A 22,919-nucleotide genomic window follows, 5' to 3' on the forward strand; every position below is an offset into this window, starting at 1 on the left:
ACAAAAATATTCAGGACCACGATTGACGTCACAGGCACTCTGCACTGCACGTGGGACAGTGGCCTCCGCTGCCTGCGCCTGTCCTCCTCTTCATACATACATCGGGGACTCAGCGTCGAGTCGCGTGAATACGATATCGACTGTGCTGTTGGTGAATCATAGCCTGACTTCGGTTGGGTCTCTGGTGTCTGGCACGTCAGTCACCCGCGCGGGGCTCCTGCTAGATTCGTTCCCCACGCGACCATCGTCCTCAATTACACAACCTCGACCCTCCGTGATGGCGGCGTAAGTGCCTCTGATCCTCCTGTATGCTGTATGCGCCGACTGACCTTTATAGCGGTACCGAAATCCTCGAACTGCCTTTCCGCAAGAGTCATTCGGTCGACCTCTCCTCCGCCATCAAATCGTACATCTCCAAACACTACGATCAGTCACCCTCCACGTTCGCCGAAGACTTGCGCGCAATAGATCAATTACGTGACGATGCCATACATGTCAGGGAACCACACGCGTCCGGTGTTACGAAACTGCAGCGCTACGTCGCTCAGCTACAGTATCTGTCGGGCAAGTTTCCAATCGACATCGGCGTCGAATTCCCTTGGTATCCTTCCATAGGATACAACATTCAGAAGCCGGTTCTGCAAAACAATCTCAGATTTGAGTTGGCTAATGTCTTGTTCAATCTGGCAGCCCTATACACACAACTAGCCTTCGCGGTGAATCGCACTAGTTCAGATGGGTTGAAGCAGGCTGCAGGATATGGCATGTCTGCCGCAGGCACTTTGGCCTTCCTGCGGACAAGCATTATACCGGACATGCGGGGAGCGCCCCCAGAAGACATGGACAACTTCACACTGGAAAGCCTCGAGCAACTATTCCTAGCCCAAGCACAGGAAGCCTACTGGCTGAAAGCGGCCAAGGATGGAATGAAGGACGCCACCGTCGCGAAGCTGGCGGCCAAGGTCTCGGACTACTATAACACTGCCGGCGATCTAGCCATCAAGTCAGATGCCGTATCTACAGAGTGGATCCATCACCTGCAGGCAAAGCATCACCACTTTGCCGCCGCGGCCCAATACAGACAATCGCGCGACTGCCTGGAGAAGCGCAAGTACGGAGAGGAAGTTGCAAGACTTCAAGACAGCATCAGATGTGTCGATGAAGGGCTTAAAGAGGGCAAGTGGATCAACAAGGTCGTTCTGTCAGATCTTCAAGGCCTCAAGCAGAGAGTTGCCGAGGACCTGAAGAGAGCGGAGAAAGACAACGATGTCATCTACCTCTTGCCGGTCCCTTCCAAGGCAGAGCTCGAATACCTGCAACGAGCCAACATGGTGTCATCAAAGACGCCAAAAGAAGTGGCCGAAGGTATCTCACTACTTGGTCCCAATCGGCCGTTCGGAAACCCTTTGTTTGAGAAGCTGGTTCCATACGCCGTACACCAGGCCGCGTCAATATACGCAGATCGGCGAGATCGTCTGGTCAACCAGTCCATCATTGCCGACATCGATATCATGAACGGCAATATCCGCGATACCTTGCAGTCCCTGAATCTTCCAGGCTCATTACAAGCACTGGAGAAACCGCTGGGTCTTCCACCTTCACTGATCTCCAAAGCAGAAGAACTGCGTCAACAAGACGCACTTCAGCGGCTAAAGCGGTCACATGAGGACACGCACAGAATCAAGACCAATGATCTGACCGTATACCAAGAAGGCCTTTCGCTACTAGAGGCAGAAAGACAGGAAGATGACCGGGCGCGTGAGCGGTTTGGTACCGAGCGGTGGACACGACCACCGTCTACTGTGGCTCTTGCGCGGCAGTATCAATCGTCAACTGAACTGCAGAATTACCTCAATTCTGCTGCCTCGTCAGACAATCTAGTGCAAGGAAAGATCCGTGATAACGAGCACATTCTCCGCATCATGACCGGCACCGATCGCGATATTGAAGCATACGTTCCCTCATCTCGGAATGTCACGCTGACGCCCAGCATCGAGTCCGCCGCCACCACTCTCCGCTCTGTCCTCAACGAAATCTCCCGACTAGAAAATCGCCGCAAACGAAAGGTCGAAGCGCTCAAGTCGAAGGCGGCCAACGATGACATAAACGCTGCCCTACTAGCTGAAGCCGCCCGTCTCGAGCGCGAGTATCCGATGCAGCCCATCTCCGCGGCACAATTTGAACCTCTTTTCGAGGCACGCCTTGAAACCTATGAGTCCGACCGGAAGAGCCTCGAAGATGAGCAAGAAGAGCAAGACGCGCTACTCTCCCGCTTACGCGAGGCTAACAGCGCTCTTAACAGTGCTCGACAGCGGGAGGCTAGCTCGTCTTCAGGTCCGCTGAAGGCACGAGAGAGTGCTCTACAGGAGCTCGAGACCGCGTATGTGAAATACAAAGAGATCATCAACAACCTGGACACGGGGCGCAAGTTCTACAACGACCTCGCCAGCCATGTCAACCGCTTCCGTGACCAATGCCAGAAGCAGGTGGCCGCGCGGCGCGTGGAAAAGAGCGAGATGGAGGCCGAGCTCGTTAGCGGTGAAGTTGGCCGACTGCGTCTCGAGGAGACACGGCGTGAGCTGCGCAGCGAGCGCGCGAGACAGCAGAAGCAGGATGGTGGTGCCTCTGGTGGTGCCGGCGCCGGGAAGGCCAACGTCAATGCGACAAAGGATGCGATGCATGCCCCAACGCCCACACACCCGCCCAATACACCTGCGGTAGCGAACACAAGGAGTCCCATGCCGCCACAGGGAGTGATGGGAGGTGCTCCGGGTGGTGGTGGTGCGGTGTGGACACCAGATATGGGTATCCGCTTTGGCGGTCCGCCGAGTCAGGCGGCTGGTGCCGCGGGCTACCCACAGCCACGGCGGCCGGGGTCGGGGAATACTCCCTTCACATAGATGACCTGAGATTGCGAGCTTATAAGACTTAACACAGGCAGATAGCATGGATTCGCCCTGCGTCCCTCAATCGACCAGGTCATTGGTGCTGATCTCTAGGCCAGTCAAGCGCGGGGGATTCGCACTGACAATCACGGTGCGGGCGAAACGAGGCGTTCCCTGTCAGCACCGTGAATGTCAACCGCTAATTTAGGCTAGCCGGGCCACTGCTTGGCAAGCCACTCCGCCAACTTGGACGCCGCTATCTTGATGGCATTCACGGTGCTCGCCGGGCAGTTGTCGCCTTCAAAACCATGCTGCTGCACTCGGTGAAGCCCAGCGGGTTTGGTAGTCAAGCTGGCTGGAATGCAGTCTTTGATCTTCTGACAACAGCCTTGGCCTGTGCCAGATCCTGTCCAGCAATCTCATGAGGCACGATAATCGACTGACTGTCATCACGAGCGACCTGTCAACCTCACCTAATCCAGGACCCCGCATTACCTACCATTGAAGCGAGATGTATCCAGACCTGTGGGCTTCAGACCTGCATGATGCAGACTTCGCCAATTTTGCATGGGATGCTCCGGCTTTCACCACGAACGCAATTACACCTGCTGAGCCTCTATCCCATCCGACTGTGGAGTCTTCCCCGGGTTTCAGCTATGATCCGCACGAACCATATACTAGTCATCTCAACAGTGGAGATTTCGATTTTGCTCCTGAATACTTCAGCCCTGACGCCATGCTTCTTGATCACTCTCTGACGATGAAGAACGCAACATCGCTATTCTCCCATTTGCCGGAGGTCCAGGATGCTACCAATAATGACACCATGAACGAGGCCGTGAGTCCAACGCTCCTCATGTCACGCGATGCCCGGAATCAGGCCGAGGATAACGCGGGTAACGCACAGCTTGACGGGGGTAGCAGCGCGCCCGATAACGTGGCTGTGCTGGGTACAGACGTTTCAAGGTCGCGACTTTCCCGGCAACAGCGAAATGCTCTGCAAACGTGGATACAAAGTCACGTGGACTGGCCATACCCAAGGAGTGGGGAAAGAAAGCAGCTAGCAACCGACAATGGTCTTCTAGAGTCGCAAGTTACAACATTCTTCGCAAACTACCGACGACGACGGATGAGAAAGACTGGCAGCAATGAAGCTAATGTTCTGACAGGCTCGTCGGTGGCGTCACCATCCAGTCCTCAGGTTCTTGATGGACACGAAGTGTCAAGTTCGACTCTTGAGTCTCTATTCCCAGACGCCGAGGACGGCAGCCGGTTGAAATTGCTCGACTTCGATGGGGACCGGCTGCAATGGTATCTTGCCTGCTTACCTGACCACAGCGAGCAACCGTTGCCAAGAGTCTATCCGATTCCTATGACATCCGTCATCGACGCAAATCCGAAAGTCGACAATATAATGCCAATGGAGGGGTTACTTTTAGAGTCCCAATTGGAATCATCAACTAGCGCTGAACCCTCAGCGGCCGGCAGCGCATACTCTCGATCTGCCAGCGTCAATTCTCGACCTGGAAGCGTGTACTCTGCCCGAAGTTCCATATCCAATGTCTCTCGGCGTGGTCGTCGAGCGTACGGGGTCGGGCCCAGACCCCCAAGCGCATCCCCTGATGGGAAGCAGAAACGTCACAGATGTCTCCACTGCGCAAAGCGCTTTGCACGACCTTTCACGTTGAAGCGACATATGAAGACTGTTCATCTGACGACTAACACGGTCTGGATCTGTCAGGCACTACGCAACATCTTCGACAATACTCCTTGTTGTCCGACGTGCTACCGGTCTCCAGAACAGTGCACCCATAAAGTACTCCAATGCTGGAAGCGACCCGAGGCAGAGCGTACGTTCTTGCGAAAGGACGAGATGAAACAACATCTAGATCTGATGCACGACTTCACCCGGGATCACGCGCAGAGATGGCAAACCAACAATGATATTCTCGGACAGCTGAAGCAGGAAACAGCTGCTGTTCCGTACACAGGATCCAGTGACGACAGCCAAAGCGAAGATAGCCACTATGGCGACCCTTCCCTCGCCGAACAAGCCATAAGAGACACCGGAGATCACGTAAGGCTTGCGGGAACTCACTCGATGGACATGGACATGGACACGCACGTGGTCCTAGAACACAACGATGACGACGGCAAAAGCGGCGTCGCGTCTTCGCTCATCACCTATCACACGTGGTCCGCCAATACCAAGGACGTTGTCGCCGCGCGAATCGCGCCCCTGCAGACCCGCGCCGAGACCAGCGAGCGCATCGCCGAGCTCGGCACTTTCGTGAAAGAGCACAGCGGCGCGCCACCGTCTCCTCCTCCTTATCCTGGCCTTCCCCAACGCTTTACAGCGAAAGGGCGCGTCATGTACCGTAGCGTGGACAGCGCACGCGAGGAACTGGAGTTTTGGAGACGTGTGCTCTCCATCAATCGCGTGGTTGCCGCTTTCGAATACGCTGATGCTCCCTGGTCCGCAGATGCGCCCTGGCTGGCACTGTAGGGCGGTCGCCACACACCAGCCTCGCAAGCTTGATGCTGTGCTGCGGACTATACGCCCAAGCCCAGGCAGCCGGGCGTCGGCGAATGTACTCCCTTCACCTCAGGAGAGAGATGAAAGAGGTCGGGGCACGAGAGGATTGCGGGATAAAAAACCAGGTAGATAGTGTGTGTGTGTAGGTTCTCATTACACTCTTGAATCGATGCGCTATAGTAGAATAGTAGAGGTATCATTTCAACCAATATTGAGCAAATTTCCAACTTGCAGTGAGCAGACACACATGCGCTGGAAGCTGCCGAGTAGATATTGCATGCCATGCATTCGCCGGGTCGGAGCGTCTTGACCGCCCGCTCCTTGTCACCATGGAACACCATGCATCGGATTCTAGATGCTAAGTGTTCCACGCCCTCCGTCGCCGCCGCGGCCGCCGCCCGCCGCGATTGCCGTGCGCCAGGAATAAGTACCCCCCTTAGAGGTCTCAAGCTTGAGAGGTGAAGGTGTTTCAGTCAAATGCGCGTCGTGGCATTGCATTGCGACGACTGGAATTGTCAGGTTCTCGGAGCACCAGCACCAGCACCAGCACCAGCACCATCGTCGCTCTGGCCCGTGGTGAGTGCAAGTAGGTCACGCTGCGGTGTGCTCGAGAATGGCCACGACGGCGGCGGCGGCGGCGGCGGCGGCGGCGGCAAGCGAGACCCGCCATTCTGTTGTAGGATGCCGGTGCCGGGAAAGCTGGGCCCGTTCTTTCTGATGCCCCATTCATGTAGCTTTTGCCGGTAGGCGCGTTCGCTGGCGGTGAAGCCGCGCTGCTTCTGCATCGTGTCCATGATCTGCCGGAGCGTGCAGTTCTGATCGAGGTAGAGGGAACGGATCACGTCCTTGTGTGCGTCCCACACTGTCGCGCTTTCTGGTTTTTGTTTGGTGTCTGGCGGGTTGGGTTGGACCACCGCGTCACCACCAGCGACGCCGGCGGGGTTGTCGGTCTGCAAGGCGCTGCTGATGGTGTGTAGATAAGCCCTCGTCGCGCCTCGAGCCTCGTACGACATGAGCTCCCAGTCTGCTTGTGCTGGGAGAGGGTGGAAGTCGGGATTGGCGAGAATCTCGCGTTCGAGCCTGAAACCTGTGCTGGAGGAGATGCCGTGTTTGTCGAGGACCCGACTCCAGAAGTGAGACGTGAACGGATGGTCCTCGAGGAGAGTGTGGGCGAGCTTGAGGGAAATGATGACGCGGGCCCAGAAGACGTAGCCGCTGGCTATCCTCTCCGAGAGGGAAATCTGGTCAAAGTAGTCGAGAGCCAGTAGGACGACGTTGAAGGATACCTGCAGCCAGGCCATCATGTCCATGGCCTGCCACAGAAGATCTGGATAAGGCCGAGCAGACACCGCCAGTGGTGTGGAGAGAGAGGGGGTGAACTTTCTGTTACGTCGAGCGTCCGATAGTTTGTTGGCGACAAGGAGAGACTGGGACATGATGTTTTCGATGCCTGATTCGGGTCTTCGAGCGCTGGTTACTGCTGGCGCCTGCGGTATAGCTTCAAGGTGCACCTCACGAGCGAGTTGATCGTCAAACGGCGAGTGGTCCCGAGCCGTCCAGTCCACACGGAACTGCTCATGGGAAGCAGCAATTTCCGATGGCTGGTCTGCGGCAGGAACACTCAGCAAGTGGCCAGGTGATGTGGCCGGGTCCGGATCGGTGTCCAGCCAGGTGATGTACGGAGATCTGTTGTCGACGTCGAGATACTGCAGTAGATCTTCCTCGGTGGCTACTAAGGGCGATTTCCTGATGTATGCTCGAATATCTTCAAGGGTTTTCGGTTCTCTATTGAAGTAGACGGTCCTGTCTCTGCCTTGCTGAGCACCTTGACGATAGAGGTGGCAGATTCGTGCACTATCCTCCTTGTTTAGTCTCTTCCGGAAGGCCCATCTGACTAACTGATCCTTCCACTGCTTTTTCCTGCGACTTTGGTCAGCTGCCAATACTCGACTCAAACCTTTTGGGACGTACGTTGCGAGGAAGTCGTATTCTTGGTGAAAATCTTGCATAATGCGCTCAAGGCTCTGACCCTGAATTATATACCGTTCGTACACATCATCCTTGATCGCTGTCCACGTTTCAGCGCTGAGGTATTGTGCCCTTTTCCGCTGTCGTTGATGCTCCCTAGACATGGCCCAATCATCGCGCCGGATTAAGCATTAGGGATTCATCGCTAACGATACTGGGCATGCTTTACCATATCAATTCACGGAGTCCGGGTCACAGTCGGTCTGTGGTCAGGCTTCACGTGTTCGGTCTCGACATCTTGCCGGCGAATCCAGACCAGCTCACGTGCACTTGGCATTCGATGAGGGGCAATTCCGCCTCATCAGCACGCTAACGCCTAGAACGGATGTTCGGCCATCCATCTCTTTATGGCACCTCTGCAAGCATGTCTGCATAAATGCTTTCTTGGGACTAGATCTCTGCCTCGTCAGAAACGTGGGACCATCTGACTGGCTGTCACATTGGTTCGCATTGACATATCCCTTGTCCTGACGTAGCCGGATCTGCAGCTTACTGGCAGTGCTCTTGCCATTGGCTGCATACAATGCACTGTTGCAGGTGCCTTGGACGATATAGAGGAGAGGCCACCCCCCCAAAAATGTTCTTCCTCAAACATTCCTCGAAGGTCCCTCAGACAATCCGAAAGTCCTTACGAAAGTACTTGTACTTCTGGTCCTGTGTCTCAATCCTTTGCCGTTTACAGTATGGCCGCGCCAGAAGTACACTACCTTATCCACTTCTACGCCTTACTCCTCCTGCTTATTGCCTGCTACCAAGCTTCTGTTGCCTTGAAACTTCAGAAGCTGCTATACCTGGGTATATGATTCCACGGAGTGACGTCCATATAAAAATGTGCTGATGAATACCTACAAGCTATTGCCCAAACCGACCAGATCCACGGTTCTGTTCGTTCGGCCTCGACACGCAGCTTCAAGAGCACGATGGTAGCGACGGTGTCCAGTGGAGCACTCGTTGGCCACACGCGATACCGCACCAAAGGTGATGTCCGGGCCTGGTTAGCCGGCATTGGAACGCAACACAACTAGATGCACAGTATGGGTGCAAGCTGAAATGGTACTTGACCATCTACGACTCCGTTTGCCTTTCTGTACCTCGCTGAATAGCATATCGCCGCCTGTCACACGTGACTGACGACGATATGCCCCAGCCTTGCCTGTCTTGGCAAGGCCGATGCTTGGCACTCCGCATTGCATATCGCTTGGCGGAAACACACCAGATAGTTCCTCACTCTCGCTTTGCATACATTGGCCTACCGGTGTGACTACGGAGTATTCTACAGTTTAGTGTCAGTCAATCACATACGGCTGCTGGTTACCTTCCAGTATGTCGCTGACTAGCATGCCTCCGCGCCTCCATGACCTTATTAAGATACCATTACTCCGTATCCTCACGACCCCGGCGTCGTAAAATCCTCAAAGGCAGGCCAACTCCCCAACCCGCCCGGATCCCCGCCGATCCGCACCCATTCCGCCACACTCGGCACGCCATTACCGCCTATCACGAACATCATGAACCACGCCGGCCCACCCGCGACGTGGGCATTGGGCGGCGCCGTGACCGTGCACGATGTGCCGGTACTGGTACTAGTACTGTTGCTGTTGCTGTTGCTAGTGGAGCTACTGATGCCGGTGCTGGTGCCGGTGCTGGTGCCATTCCCATTGTCAGTCCCGCAGCTGAAGGCCGGGAACAGAGTGCGGGCGCCCATGCTGTTGCCGTGGGTGCTGGAGACGGCGCCCATGAGCGAGACTTTGGCGGGCGTGCCGCCACAGTGCATGGTGAAGGTGTAGGTGGCGCCGTAGGACCAGTCGGTGTTGTTGAGGGCGAGGTTGAAGATGGGGCGGGCGCCGCAGGCCGTGCCGTTACTGACGGAGGAGGAATTGGTGCCGTTGGCGTAGGTATATGGCGCGCTGTCGGATGCTGTGGCGTTGGAAGCGAAGGCCGTACCGGCGTTGGCGTGGTACAAGACCTGGTCTGACACGTTGAGAGCCAATGGCTCGTCCAGGCCCATGAGGTACGGCGGGATGAAGACTTCGACGCGGTATTCCTGCGGGTATTTGCCGTCGAGGTTTTCCGGGTCGGAGCCTGAGACCAGGACACGGCCGTCCATGAGTAGGATGGCCTCGTTGTGGTACATGCGCGCGACCGTCGTGTTGGCTAGACTGCTGATGCGGTTGTGGACCGGCTTGGAAGGGTCGTACAGCAAAGCGTTGAGGTTGGGGTTGTCGCCGAGACCGAAGCCCGCGACGCCTTGCTGGGCGCCGTTCATGATGAGGAAGGTGCCATCGGGGAGCGCGACCATGCTGGACATGACGCGCTTGGAGGGCTGGAGGAAGAGATGGGTTAGTAAATGGTTATGAGTATGCAGAGAGAGAGAGAGGAGCAAAACGTTACCATTCGCTCGATTGCCCAGTTCGCGCCGGGCACTTCAGGCTGGATGGAGACGCAATTGTCGAGGGCATCACCTGCATACGGGGTTGAGCCGCCGCAGATGAGGACGGTCAGAGGGTCTGTCCACGGATATGACTGTGGCAGGATCATTGATGTGCCTTCAAGCGGGTACGTTCGTCCAGCGAGGAAGCTCGTGACCGAGCCCGGTATGTTCGGAAGGGTACGGACGGTTTGGAGTGTAGCCTCGTCGAGGATCCGAGCCTCGTTGTAGTAGCTCGCAAGGATACCGCCGGATGGGAGCACGGCCATGAATGGATATAAATTGTAGGGATCTGTCCTTTGGAGCCAGTCGCAGTACACAAGGGATCCTCCTGGGGGTTTGGGAATGATCTCCAGATTGGGCACCGGCGGTCCATTGCTTCCGTTTTCACCGCCAACAACCAGGATGGAGCCGTTGGCCATCATCATAGCGGATGGATACCAACGACCTACTTGTAACGAGATCTCGTCCACGTTTTCCTGCCATACACTTTGGCCAGGAACTCCTGGTGATCCGTCTGGGGTCAGGAAACGTACACCATATGTTGAATCGTCAGACCAGCCTCCAATATTGATTATCCGTGCACCTTTATCCGGCAAAGTTAGACCAGCAGAACAAAAGACGTCTGTTCGGAGTCCTTCCACTTCTCTCCAGGCCACGTCCCAGCTGTCGATTGCAGATAAATCAAGCTCGTAGGCACCAGTAGAGTTAGGAGGACCAGTGCCATGCTTCTCAACAAATGTCACCTTGCCGTTGCGATTAGCCGAGGTGATCAACGGGATAACCGTCCCTCCAATGAGGAATTCATATACACCTGCCCCGTTGCCCGTGGGGAACTGCCAAACATCCACGGGCGGTTGGGTGTAGTAGCTCAAGAGGAGGCCAGCGCCACACAGAGTCGTTGGGTCACCGGAGCAAGGGAAGCTCCACTGTGCGTCAGGTTGATAGGTGGCACCAGAGGCAATTCGATCAGTGTCATCGCCACAGAAGCACTGTTGGCCGTATTCGAGACCTGCAGCACTGTATCCGAATTGGCCACAGAGTGCGAGGCAGTTCGTCGCCGTCATGTTGGTCCTCATGTCGATCTGGTGCGGGAGGACTCTGGAGTTGCCGTTGTCGTTCAGGCAGCCCTGATAAGCCCAGTTGGCCGGCAAGTTTGTCCTTTGGATGGTGGGGACGGGGAGAATTGTCATATTGCCTGTTGCGAAAATGCTCATGCGGTTGGACCCTCCGCAGACCTCCGACGAGTTGCCCGAACAGGTCATTGCACAGTCCGAGTCTGCATTTGCCAGCGTGCCGGCGTTGATAATGCTGCTACCGCAGAAGCATTGCTTTGAGTACTCCAAGCCGACGACCGTCATGCCTTGTGAGGCGCAGGTTTGAACGCAGTTTTCTATTGTGAGGGCGTCATTGTCCGGTAATTCATTCATCAGGATACGTCCGTTGGCATTGTCAATGTAGCAACCTCGGTAGGTCCAGTTGCCCGGTAGCTGTGCCGCACTGGTAGGTGTCGTCGCTGGAGCTGTGCTGGATGATGTTGTCTGCACCGTGGATACACCAGATTGCGTTGAAGCCGCAGCTAATGCGCTTGTAGTTGTCGCGCTTGGCGAGCGTCCAACATAAGTGAATACGTTGAGGCGGTTGGGTCCACCACAAACTTCGTCAGTGTTTCCATTGCAATTCATATTACAACCTGCGGTGCCGTCCGCTGCCGGGCCGCCGCCGTTCCGGTACTGATTGTCGCAGTAACACTCCTGTGAGTATTCGACCCCAGAAATGTTGTAATTGCTCGCAAAGCAGGCCTGTTGACAGTTCTCCTGAGTCATGTTTGCAGGACCTCCAGGGACTGGCATACCGACGGAGAGGGTACGAGCAGTCACACTGTCAGTGTAGCAACCGAGTGGCGCCCAGTCTGGTGCAATAATGGACCTGGCACCCAGGACGTATACATCAAGTCGATTAGGACCACCACAGTACTCTGAACTATTGCCATTGCATATCATGTTGCAGCCAGCTAGGCCATCAGGAGCAGGTGCGCCGCCATTGGAGAAAGTGTTGCCGCAGTAACACTCGCCGGAGTACTCAACACCTGAGATAGTGTAGCCGTTGGCAGCGCAGACCGCCACACAATTGGCGACGGTCATATTCTGGACCCCCCCCCTGCACGGGGTATCCGTTGACGAGCGTTCGCGCCTGGACCGAGTCGGTGTAGCAGCCTACGAAGCCCCAACCAGGAGGACCGGCATTCGTGGCAGGCCCAGTGGGCTTCGCTGTAATGGCATCGTTGTGGAAGACGTTCAAGCGGTTGGGACCGCCGCAGGCTTCCGTGGAGTTCCCACCGCATGGCATGTTGCAATCACCAGCGTTAGCGGTTTGGCCAGACGCTCCAATGAAGTTTGAGCAGTAGCATTCTCGGGAGTATTCAACGCCAGCAAAAGCGTAGCCGACGGTGTTGCAGAAGTTGACGCAGGATTCCTCGGTCATGCCATCATCGGTGTATGATTTCGCAGCCAAGGCTCTGTTGCCAACGCTGTCGGCGTAGCATCCTTTCGAAGTCCACTGGCCAGGAAGGTTTCCAGCGATTGAAAGGTCACTTCTCTGCAAGCTTCGACGACTGGGGGAGTTGCCGTAAACAAGGGTTCCAGCTTCAGAAGTGGTCAAACACGCAAATAGAATGAAGACTAGGGAAGACGCAAAACGAATGGACGTGGCCATCATGGCGCATAGAATGAGGGACTGAAAATCAGTAACGAACGTCTTTTGGTCAGGACAAGAACTTCACACTCGACCTCACCAGAGCCACGAATTGAGCGCGTGAGACTGAGTTGATATGTATGCATATCGCCCCGCAAGCCTCGTTCTCCAGCCTGAGGGTTGCACACGCGTCTCATCTCTCCCAAATTGAGCCAACATACCCTGCGAGAATGGTCGACTGCAAGCCATTGTCTGAGAACTCGTGTCTAGACATACTCAAAAGAAAGTCTGGATCAGCCTGGCTTTGGGCGTGAGAAGAACCGAAGCTTTGAGGGTTTAAAAAAAAGGAGAAGCCCAATCTGGGGGGGCATAGCAAGGCCAAATCGTTGGTGATTTGCCAGATGAACATTGGCTGGACTGAAGGTGGAAATCAACCAGAACTTACACCGTGCTGTGGGAGCAACGAACAAGGAGGCAATGGGGTGAAAACATGGTGTTGTTGACGACTGCGAAAGTTCAGTGGCTTGGTGCTTGTTGATGCTTCTCCTTAACCAAGCTTCGGGGGCGCCATAGTCTATTGACTTGTGGCTGAAATCCTCCTGAGGCTCGAAGAGGTTGACGGAACATGAACCGGCTAAGCGGCAAGGCAGCCTCCCCCCACTACCCCGGAATGGGGTGCGCCTGGGGTACTCTACAACTGAAGACTAAAGCTATCCAGGTTTCTAAGTCCACGCCGCCTGAATGCGCGACGCGGAGGAGAAGTAGGGTAAAAAGGCATGCGGACCGCTATACTAACCTTCCTGTGTTGGCTGTGTATTGTCGAGCATCTCGCTTCACATGTCATTAACATCGTTGCTGTTGTCATTGCTTTTGCTTTTCATTGACAACCCCCAGCCTTTAGTCATATAGACACATGTACCACGCTTGTACGTGCTCAGCTCTACGGCTGACCCGCGTCAATACCACTGTTTTGCGATCATATGCCTACAGCTACAACGGGCGTGCTTCATTACCCGCCATCGAAGCGAGCTGGGGCTGAACGAGATGGTATAGCGACCGGTTACCCCTGCACGCTGCTCAAGTGCTGTTGTCTCTGGGCCATTTTCCTCGTTTCCCGCGTTCACAACCACCACCGACGCATATTTGTTCTACCCATCAGTAATCGTAGCCATATCCACTGCCATCATACCGTCTCCTCACACTACCCGCCACGCTCTGCATGTCGGCGCTCTGTTCGGGATTCCTGACCTGCAAGCCACCACCAGCAGCGGCAGCACCACCCTGCCCTCGCTGCTGCTGCGGCGCATGGGCCTGCGCCGGCAACTCATACCCACCCGGCATAGGTTTGCGAGGGATGACCCCGGGACTTGGAGCCCGCAGAGGTAGCTCATGCTGCTGCGGCTGCTCGCCCCAGGCCGCGCGCGGACTCACGTAATCCTCGCCAAGTGAGCCTGGTAGAGCCGAGAAGCGCTGCTGGCTGGGCAAGCCCTGGAAGCGCGTTCCGGCTGACTGTCCGGTCGGGCTGCCAACATCGTAGTAGCTTGGCACACCGCCAGGTACGTTGTTGCCGGCGAAAGGGTTTCCGCTGTCATCGTAGGGCGAGTCGGTGCCAGATCTGCCTGGTGCGTGGACTGTACTTCCGGTGTCACGCTGCGAGAGCGGGACGGCAGATGTCGGCGTGGCGCTGTATGTGGTGGGAGTCCCGCCGCTGGTGGAGTTGTCGTCGTGGTTATTGTAGTTGGAAGGGTTCGCTAGGGACAGGCGGGGAGGTCCAGCGGTAGGCGTCGTAAGATCCGTCGTGGACTCCGAGCCGAAGGGTGGGGCTTCGGGGTCGAAAAACTTCTCGTCAGTGAAATAGGGGTTTGTAGCGTTGGTGAAGGAGCCGCTGTTATTGTAAGCGGTGGGGGAGTCGGCGGGCATTTCAGCGACGCCTTCAGGAGGTTGAACAACCTGGTTGTTCACCGCCAGCTTGGGCATGTCTGTGGTACCTGCAGTACTGTCCTCAAACATTCTACCTGACGGATCCATTTGCCATTGGTCTTGGGGAAGCTCGAGGGGAAGCTCGGGCATGATGGATGAGCGGGACATGTCATCGCGCGAGACCGGGACAAAGGATTCAGCCTGTGATGCTGTAGAGCCACGATGCTGGTGTCCTGGCACGCTATCGATGTTGCTCCAGGTCTTGGAGAGGGCGGTACTCGTTTTCCTCGTATGACCTTGTATCTGTGCGTTGGTGCCGCTCGAATCTTGGTCGCGAATATTGAACTGCGCCACTGCACGTAATTTTCGCGTCACCCAATTCGAGAGGATCTTGCCACGCTGCTTCTCAGAGAGGCGAGACCGAGGGAAGTCGCCATGACCGACGAAACAGACCGTGTCAACGATAATCTGATGCTCATTGAGCACAGCATCAACGATGACAGGAACAAGGGATGCCAAGTAGGCTTTGCGGAAAACTTCCACGACCACGACGATCAAGCCGCCCGCTTGGAAAATGGCAGAACCACCGGGAGCGATATTGCGGTGTGACTTTTCGATGCTGTTTTCAATGTCAATAGGGAAGTGTGAGAGGCCATTGATCTCGAACGTTTCGCCAATATTGCCGAGATGGAAGAGAATCTGCATTTCGACAGGCTGGTTGCCAGGACCAATAGGTCGGGTGACGTTGTGGAGGAAGCCTAGATCACCGGTTCGGACATAGCTGACATTAGGATCACCTCCAAGTATACGACCGTTGAAACGCTCTTCGTCGAATAAGTGCTTTGACATGTAGAACGATTTGGCGCAGGCTTCCGACTGGACCCAGATCTCACCATATTCGCCCACATGGCAAAGCTGTTGCGTTTCGGGGTTGACGATAGCGATGCGAGTCGATACCGGAACCATGCCGGAGTCTTGAACCAAGAGAGCTTGCGGATCATTGTCCGGATCAGTTGGACAGATAAGACCTCGCCGGAGCGCCCTCAGATCCAAGAAGAGCTCGATAGGCTCGATAGACATGTAACTCCGAGAGGCAACCATGGGATTTAGCACATGCGAGAAGATGGTGTTGATAGCAGTTCTTTCTAAGCCGCTCTGTGCAAAATGTGTCCTCACCTTGGCATAGAGGTCCTGCCGGGGTCTGCTCTCGGTCGAAATCATCAAATTCTTGAGTTCGTGCAACATGAAGCCTTTGCCCGCGACATGACCCATGGCAAACTCCAGCATCTGGCTTGTAGCGTAGGTGTCCTTTACCTTGTACCGCCCAAGAGCATGGAAAAGCGACATAGGATTCTGCGCAAAGTCGAGTGGCGAAATGAGGTAGGTTCGGCTGCCGTTGTATACACCCATAAGGACAGTGTGAATGAAACCAATGCCAATGGTGCTACGCACGCATCCGAGAACCGGCTTTGAGCTCGTCATTTGACATGTCTCTTTTTGAACCTTACACATCCCCATAAGGGTATCATGACCAAGCTGAACAGATATCCTTCGCTGGTCAGGGGTCCAGTAGGTCCAAATGACGACAGGGCTGTTAGGCGACACCCAAGCTTTATTCATGGTTAGACCGAGATCTCTGCATCCATGGGACTGCTTCGAAGGCTTGGACGTATTGTAGACGTTGGGTATGTGTACTTTGAGATATTGTGCCGACTGCTTCAGATGCTGCGACACGATCTTCTGCTTGAATAGCTGATCGACGTCATGGTTGACAATCACAGCCTTGACTCGCATATCGGCGACAATGTGCAGAAAGGCTGGTGCATCTTCTGCCAGTCGGTTGGCGTCAAGTGGCGCTATGGGTATGGCTATCACACCGAGCACCATGCACGCGTAGAGTGCGAACACATATTCCTCAGAATGGGTGTACATCAGCACAACATGATCTGCTGGTTTGACTTTGACTTTGTTCTTCAGGTAAATGGCGACGGAGGCAACCCTGAGGTCGAATTTCTTCCATTGGAGGGCCTTACCCTCCTTGCCTCGGCCGTCAATCGTGCAGTAGGCCATCTCATCCGCTTGTCGAGCAACTCGCCACTGCATCAGGTCGAAGATGTTGCTGAAGTTGCTGAGAGACGTGGAAGTTCGGTCGTCTATTACGACTTCCCGATGGTCAACACCTGACCACTGCGTTTCTTGCTCGTAGAGCAATTCTTTTCTCGCTGCGCTTGCAATAGGTGACCAGACACCGCCAACAGGATCATCACCAAAAGGTAGATTTTGAACAGCTCTTTCGACCCCAAATTTGACATGTACAGCTGGTAGCGTGCCATTGTCGAATTCTCTCCTGCATAGCATATTCCCAATCTCTCGCCGACCATTTTTCGTGACCCGTGGCAAGTCACTGGGTGGTGTGACCAAGACACAATATACTCGTAGGTGATGCTCTTGGTACAATATATCCATCGCTCGCTCAGCTAATGAGTCAAGCAGCTGGAGGTCAAGTTGCTGGGGAGGTCCGCCGGATGCTAATGGAGCTGTCGACGCGTTTGGTGATTCTAAAACCACGATCGGTAAGTGCTCCTCATTGACAAAGCAGTCGAAAGCCGAGCAATCATGAATTTTCGGTACGTTTTTCATAATGCTCATGATCAAGTGCTGGACGAAAAAGTAGCGATGCTCCTGGACCTGAATACCATGCTCAATCCACTCGACTCGCTGGCGCAAGCGATCCTCGTAAAGGCCAAGAACATAGACCCTGCCCTCGATCACGCAGCCCAACAAGCCGGTGCGTAGGAATTCGAGGTCCAACGCGGTGGGTGTGGGATTGCCTTCACGGAACAAGAATGGCCGGGCGTGGAAAATGTTCTCGGTATGTCGCGGCAGCGCCCAGAAGCCACCAGAGAGTGAGGGTGAGTCTACCCAGATCTCACCAATGGTGTTCTTGCTGCACAAAAGTCCGGACTCAGGGTCAACGACCGCCAAGGTAGCGTCAGGGATTGGATAACCGAAAGCCCCGCATCGTACAGCATTCGGATATGAACCCGCTTTCGCCTGTGCTTCAGAGCCCATGGCTAAGACGACAATATCATTTGTCTTCAGCGCCTCTTTGTCAAGAAGTACTTCTGCCAACTCTTCTGTCGATCTCTCCATGCGCGAAGGCTGTTTGGGGCCACCTCCTAGCAAGCTGCTGCCAAACGCAGAGTTCTTGCTGGTCGAAGGCTCGTCTTCCTTCTTTTCATCATCTTGCTGATCATGATCCATCTCATGGGTCAGCTCACAGCCCATGCGCTCCTCGCCGCCGAGCCAGTCGCGCATACTGATGATCATGCCACCATGTTCAGGTAAGCAGAGCATTGGTGCCACGATCTCTCGTGCCCGGGGGTTTCGCAATGGCCTCAGCCAGCGATCCGCCAGAAGTTCGTGAAACTCTGGGTCAACAGTCAACGTGTCAATCATGCAGAGTTTGACAGAGCTGAAATTGGGCTCGAAATTCTTCTTGAAGTTTCGCGTGAGCATTGGGTCAGACTGATAATTGTAGGCTGCTCGCTTCAAGCCGGGATAGTCCGCGACCATGAGCGTCGATCGATACCGAGTGATTAGGTTTGCGTACAAGCCTGGGGTCTCAATCGCCCGCTGGTCGAAATATATCACTGTATGGCCGCCGTATACGTTTAACAACACACCTAGAATCATACCAACACTCTGTCTCGGGTCGAGATATGTGAGTATGGTTTCCGCTGTTTTTCGCCCGGTCATTAGGTGTCCGGTCTTATCCCGTAGAGCTGGATTAAATGTATCGCCTTTGGTGTTGCTTGTGGCTGACGTGACCATGGCGCTCAGTGTTGCCATTTGATGCATGATGGTCTTGTGACTCATGACAACACCTCTAAGGTCACCCGTCGGCGCCGTGGAAAACTCGATATATGCAAGATCTGGAACCTCGAGCACCGGTTCGTCTGCCTTCTTCTTGGGGTGATAGCTGCCAAATTCGTTCGTCTTCCACCATTCGACGCCCCGAGGCCAATTCAGTTTCGCCGCCGTGATGTCTCGTTGGAAGTTCTTCAGGTTAGCCTCGGTCGTTAGGGCAAGATGAGCTTGTGTTGAAGTCAGTACCACATTCAGACGCGCATAATTTTTGAGGTCGTTGATGGGCACTGCGACGACACCGGCTATGAAACAGCCCATCAAAGCCACGACAAATTCGATGACCTCGTTTTCGGTATAGATCAGAGCAACCCGATCACCCTTGTACAGACTGCTCTTGTCCCGCACGACCTGCGCTACTTTTTCGGCCCGACTGGCAAGCTTTTCCCATGAGATAGAGACCATCTCCTTGCCTTTGGTGTCCAGCACCCAGTATGCCGACTGTTTCGGATTCGTTTTCGCGCGATGCCGAAGGACCATGGCAATGTTTTCGAACCTCGACATCTCAAACGTCGAGTCATGGGGGTCACAAATCGCGAATGGGACTTCTCGAGGTTCGAGAGGCATCTGGTGGACTGCAGCTCCTCCCGCAAGTTCTCCGGCACTGAGTAGTGGCGGGGCAACTTGTGTTGTAGGCGATGTAATTTCACTCTGCGAGTAACGATGTGGTCCACCGCCATAGCCCTCCTGGTCATCCCGCTGCTGACCGGCGAAGTCGGAAAAGTAGCCCTGCTGAGAATCCAGCATGGTGGAATTCCTACCGTCCCCACCGTTGTAGGCTTGCTGCTGGTCTGGGTTGAATGCGTAATGCTGACTCAAAAGAGTCTGCGTCCTGGAAGTATCTGGCGCCTCCCCCATCAGCGTCGATGACCGATTCGAGAACGAGCTTTGACGCATAGAGCCGCCCATCTCCCTCTCTTGAAACCGATTTACATGGCTCACGGGAGCCTGATTATAAGGGGGCTCGTCATAGGAATCACGCGCGTTGCTCACTTGCCGCGATGCTGGCTGCGAACCTTGCAGGCTACCCTGTCTGGACGAGCCGCCGGGTTGGCCATGAAGAGCCGCCAACGACGCGGCTCGCGACCCATCAAGCGAAGCAGGGTGATCGCTGTCGTCAGGAGAGTGTATACGAAGACCGCCGCTCCGGGGTTGCGGTACATCCTGTGGAGATAGAAATTGGCTCAAAATCAGGGTTCTCCTCTTTTCATAGCCTTTTCGTGTGATGTCGCCTTCTTCGAGTTCAGAATCGAGCTGTCGGAGCTGATCCTCGAGCTCGGGGTTGGAATTTGCCATGCTTCAGCGCATGCTCTGTGTGCTCGAGGGGGCGGCGCGAACCCGGCGGAAGGGCGGTCGACTGCGGGTGCGATGAGATCGCGGACTCAACAGGAGGTATCAGGGGGAGAGCAAGCGAGTGACTGGAAGATGCTAAAAGGAGCTTGAGAGGCAACAATCGTAGCGCACTAACTCATGGCAGATGACGATGCTGATTCGCGGCTATAACCATGTTTCAGATGTGTGTGCTGCCCTCTTTTCAGTAAACGGCTGCTGCCCGCCATTCCGCTTGCCGGCCAGCGCTGAGTGGCACTATTCTCGGTGTGGGGTAAGAGACTTCGGCCCACGCCTACGGCTCATGGCGGACCACCCTAGCGACTTATGCGCGCCGTCATGGGGGCCCCGATATGTCTGTCGATACACAGTTGAGAGCCGCGGTCATGTCAAAGTTTTGAGTTGGAGGGGTCTGGAACGGGCACGTCACTAGTTGTAGATTCCAAAAAATGCATTGCTATCGCAGCTGTTTATTCTTCTGGATGCTCTCGTCCTCTCTTCTAGAAGGGCAGATGAACCAATCCGAAACATGACGGCCAAACAGGAATTCACTAGCTGGCTGTTTCCTACCAAGGTCGAGACGAAGTCGGCCCCTGACGTCAACGCTCAAGCACCAAACACCGCCGATATATCTTTCCCCAGAAGCGATGGCAAGCCTGTTGTGATTGCCTTCCTGCGGCACTGTGGCTGTCCGTGTATGTACCACAAATGCACCTTGGTGATCTGCTAACAAAATGTAGTCGCGGAGAAAACTTTCCTCCTCCTGCGAAAGCGAGCTGAAGAGAACCGAGATGTGCAGTGCATTGCTGTTTCTCATAGTGACAAACCTTCGACCGACAAATGGGTTGAGTCGGTAGGTGGAGCTGCCAACGTGCAAGTCATCGTGGACAGCGAGCGCAAAATATATGGCCAATATGGTCTGGGGGTGGCTAGCTTCTGGCATGTGCTGAACCCTTGGAGCCTGGGTGCGGTCTTTACAATGGCTCGTGAGGAGAAGATCGCCAACCGACCGACCGAGAGTGGTACCCGCTGGCAAACAAGTGGTGTTTATGCGGTCGATGCTTCCGGTGTGGTCAAATACTCGCATCCGTCTGCGACGACAGATGATCTTGGTGATCTGGAAGCTGCGGTGAAATCGATCAAGAAGTCGACCAACATTTGATCGGGTTCGGGGTGCAGGTCGGGTAGCAGCAACGGAAACGTCGCCATTGTATAATGTGGTAGGATACCGGCAGCGTACAGAGGTCGCTTGCTTAACATAAACTTATTCAATCCGCTTGACTTTCAAGCACGGTGAATACGGGTCCGTTCAACTTAGAACGACCGTTGAGCTTCGTCAGTTCGATCAGGAAGACAAAACCCAGCAGCTCGCCGCCGCAGTTCTTGATCAAGGTCTCTGCCGCGGCAGCCGAGCCACCAGTGGCAATAAGATCGTCGACGACCAGTACTTTGCTGCCGGGCTTCACTGAATCGCGCTGTATGGCGAAGGTGTCTGTTCCATACTCTTTCTGGTACTCGACTGTCTCGAGGACACCTGGTAGCTTGCCTGGCTTTCTCACGGGTACAAACCCTGCATTAAGGGCAATGGCCAGCTGTGGCCCAATCAAGAATCCTCGAGCGTCGAGCCCAACGATGATGTCGGGCTTGTTGGCGCCGAGTTTTTCTTCGATGGTGAGGAGAAAAGCCTGGATCAAATTGCGGTGCAAGTTGACATCGGCGAAGAGAGGGAAGATATCCTCGAACAAAATTCCAGGCTGCGGGAAATCGGGGTACTGCTTCAGGCCTGCATTCAGGCTCTGTCGTAGGCTCAGTAGCGTTTCATGACCGGTGAGTTGGGAGGCTGCCACATGTTAGTGGGGGTTTTTGGCGAATTCTGCAAAAAATAATCTGGCACTGACCGGTGGTGGTGGCATTGGACTGCTGTCTCTGGGAGCCATCTTGAGAGGCCGCAGAAGTGGTTTGAGAGGTCATGACGAAGAGAAGAAATAGATTAGGGAAAAGACGGTGAGAGCGAGCGTTTATAGGGAGAAGCAAGCACGGTGCGAAAAAGGTGACTGTGAGGAGTGCGGCGCAAGATTACACGATGCACGTATCCATCGCGCCAGCCTGAGCGATCCATTCTTCCATCTCGACATGCAGAACCTAGTCGACTAGCCGCTCACAGCTCCGCCCGAGACGAATCAATCGCGCATGCCAGGCCGCCGCTTGAGTCCAAAGGTTGCCGTCTTCGACCTCTACAAGCCGGTCTGCACCGGAACAGCTCCCTGCCTGACCTGAGACTTGTCCACTCGCTTCTACCCCTCCGATTCTGCTGTTCAGATGGCGCCATATATGACTGAACATGCTCTGGTGGCTTGATTGCGGCACCACCCTCCCAAGGCGGGCCCCACCTCTATCTGTTGGCTGTTGTCGGGCCTTTTCACATGTGTCGATGCTCTACAGGCTGGATCATGACATCCATGATCCGAGTGCGTGCTTTGTTTCGAGGTGGGGTGTTGCAGCGATAAGTCTCACTATCGTTACAATCGCTACCGTCCTTGTTTAACCCACTTCCAAGTCACCCTACGCTTCTGCCCAGAGTTGAATCGCACAGCAGCGAGGCTGACCAGGCACAGCCATCTCCTGGAGTCATTTTAGGCTCACAGTTCCACCCATCTTCTCTATCGGGAAGTGTTGGGCCTATTCGACGCGTCACGATCAATCTTGAGCAGAGCGCGTGGTTTGGCTGACTCCCAGCTCTGTCTCACCTAGACGTCCTGTATGCCCGGCTGTAACCTGCGATCTGATGATCTGTACAAGCGCAAACGACGATCATCTCCTCGCTTCTTCTTCGGATCTGCACACCCTGCATCGAATACTGTTCTGGAAGTTTTCTACGCGCCGCGCCTTGTTGATCATGAATTTTCCCGACAGACCGAAAAGGCGGTGTCGTTGAAGCATTGACTGCCAAACGTCTCAAGCCTGGTTATTGCGGAACCGTTTATACCCACTACTGCAAGCCTAGCCTTCTCATTGTTCTCACAGGTGTTTGACTCAATACGTGGCAAGGCGCTGTTCGGCCTATGGTGGCACCAATTAAATGCAGTAGGCAATTGATCTGGTCACCCATCGCTCAGAACTCCGCAACCACCAGATGACATCGCAGTCCGTCAGAAGGGAGGAGCCACCGGAC

General features: G+C 54.9%; 7 protein-coding genes across 7 annotated transcripts; 3 read left to right on the top strand and 4 right to left on the bottom strand.

Annotated features, from left to right (window-relative positions):
- Window positions 1-277: 277 nt before the first annotated feature.
- Window positions 278-2,900, top strand: HMPREF1541_00133 (uncharacterized protein; the record flags this gene model as incomplete). The annotated part of the gene is made up of 2 exons (XM_008712441.1): window positions 278-285; window positions 338-2,900. 2 exons carry the CDS (start codon window positions 278-280, stop codon window positions 2,898-2,900), a joined length of 2,571 nt encoding a protein of 856 aa, XP_008710663.1.
- A 745-nt stretch (window positions 2,901-3,645) lies between these two features.
- HMPREF1541_00134 (uncharacterized protein) lies at window positions 3,646-5,391 on the top strand (the record flags this gene model as incomplete). Its single annotated transcript, XM_008712442.1, has 1 exon — window positions 3,646-5,391. One exon carries the CDS (start codon window positions 3,646-3,648, stop codon window positions 5,389-5,391), a length of 1,746 nt encoding a protein of 581 aa, XP_008710664.1.
- A 545-nt stretch (window positions 5,392-5,936) lies between these two features.
- On the bottom strand, window positions 5,937-7,430 carry HMPREF1541_00135 (uncharacterized protein; the record flags this gene model as incomplete). The annotated part of the gene is made up of 2 exons (XM_008712443.1): window positions 5,937-7,341; window positions 7,393-7,430. 2 exons carry the CDS (start codon window positions 7,428-7,430, stop codon window positions 5,937-5,939), a joined length of 1,443 nt encoding a protein of 480 aa, XP_008710665.1.
- Window positions 7,431-8,836: 1,406 nt separating this feature from the next.
- On the bottom strand, window positions 8,837-12,595 carry HMPREF1541_00136 (uncharacterized protein; the record flags this gene model as incomplete). The annotated part of the gene is made up of 3 exons (XM_008712444.1): window positions 8,837-9,772; window positions 9,841-12,024; window positions 12,077-12,595. 3 exons carry the CDS (start codon window positions 12,593-12,595, stop codon window positions 8,837-8,839), a joined length of 3,639 nt encoding a protein of 1,212 aa, XP_008710666.1.
- A 1,131-nt stretch (window positions 12,596-13,726) lies between these two features.
- Window positions 13,727-19,714, bottom strand: HMPREF1541_00137 (uncharacterized protein; the record flags this gene model as incomplete). Its single annotated transcript, XM_008712445.1, has 1 exon — window positions 13,727-19,714. The coding sequence occupies one exon, from the start codon at window positions 19,712-19,714 to the stop codon at window positions 13,727-13,729; it is 5,988 nt and encodes a 1,995-aa protein (XP_008710667.1).
- A 562-nt stretch (window positions 19,715-20,276) lies between these two features.
- Window positions 20,277-20,909, top strand: HMPREF1541_00138 (uncharacterized protein; the record flags this gene model as incomplete). The annotated part of the gene is made up of 2 exons (XM_008712446.1): window positions 20,277-20,442; window positions 20,488-20,909. 2 exons carry the CDS (start codon window positions 20,277-20,279, stop codon window positions 20,907-20,909), a joined length of 588 nt encoding a protein of 195 aa, XP_008710668.1.
- A 106-nt stretch (window positions 20,910-21,015) lies between these two features.
- Window positions 21,016-21,718, bottom strand: HMPREF1541_00139 (adenine phosphoribosyltransferase; the record flags this gene model as incomplete). Its single annotated transcript, XM_008712447.1, has 2 exons — window positions 21,016-21,587; window positions 21,646-21,718. 2 exons carry the CDS (start codon window positions 21,716-21,718, stop codon window positions 21,016-21,018), a joined length of 645 nt encoding a protein of 214 aa, XP_008710669.1.
- Between the last annotated feature and the right edge of the window lie 1,201 nt (window positions 21,719-22,919).

Source organism: Cyphellophora europaea (assembly GCF_000365145.1).
Source record: "Cyphellophora europaea CBS 101466 unplaced genomic scaffold supercont1.1, whole genome shotgun sequence".
In the NCBI taxonomy this organism is placed as follows: domain Eukaryota; kingdom Fungi; phylum Ascomycota; class Eurotiomycetes; order Chaetothyriales; family Cyphellophoraceae; genus Cyphellophora; species Cyphellophora europaea.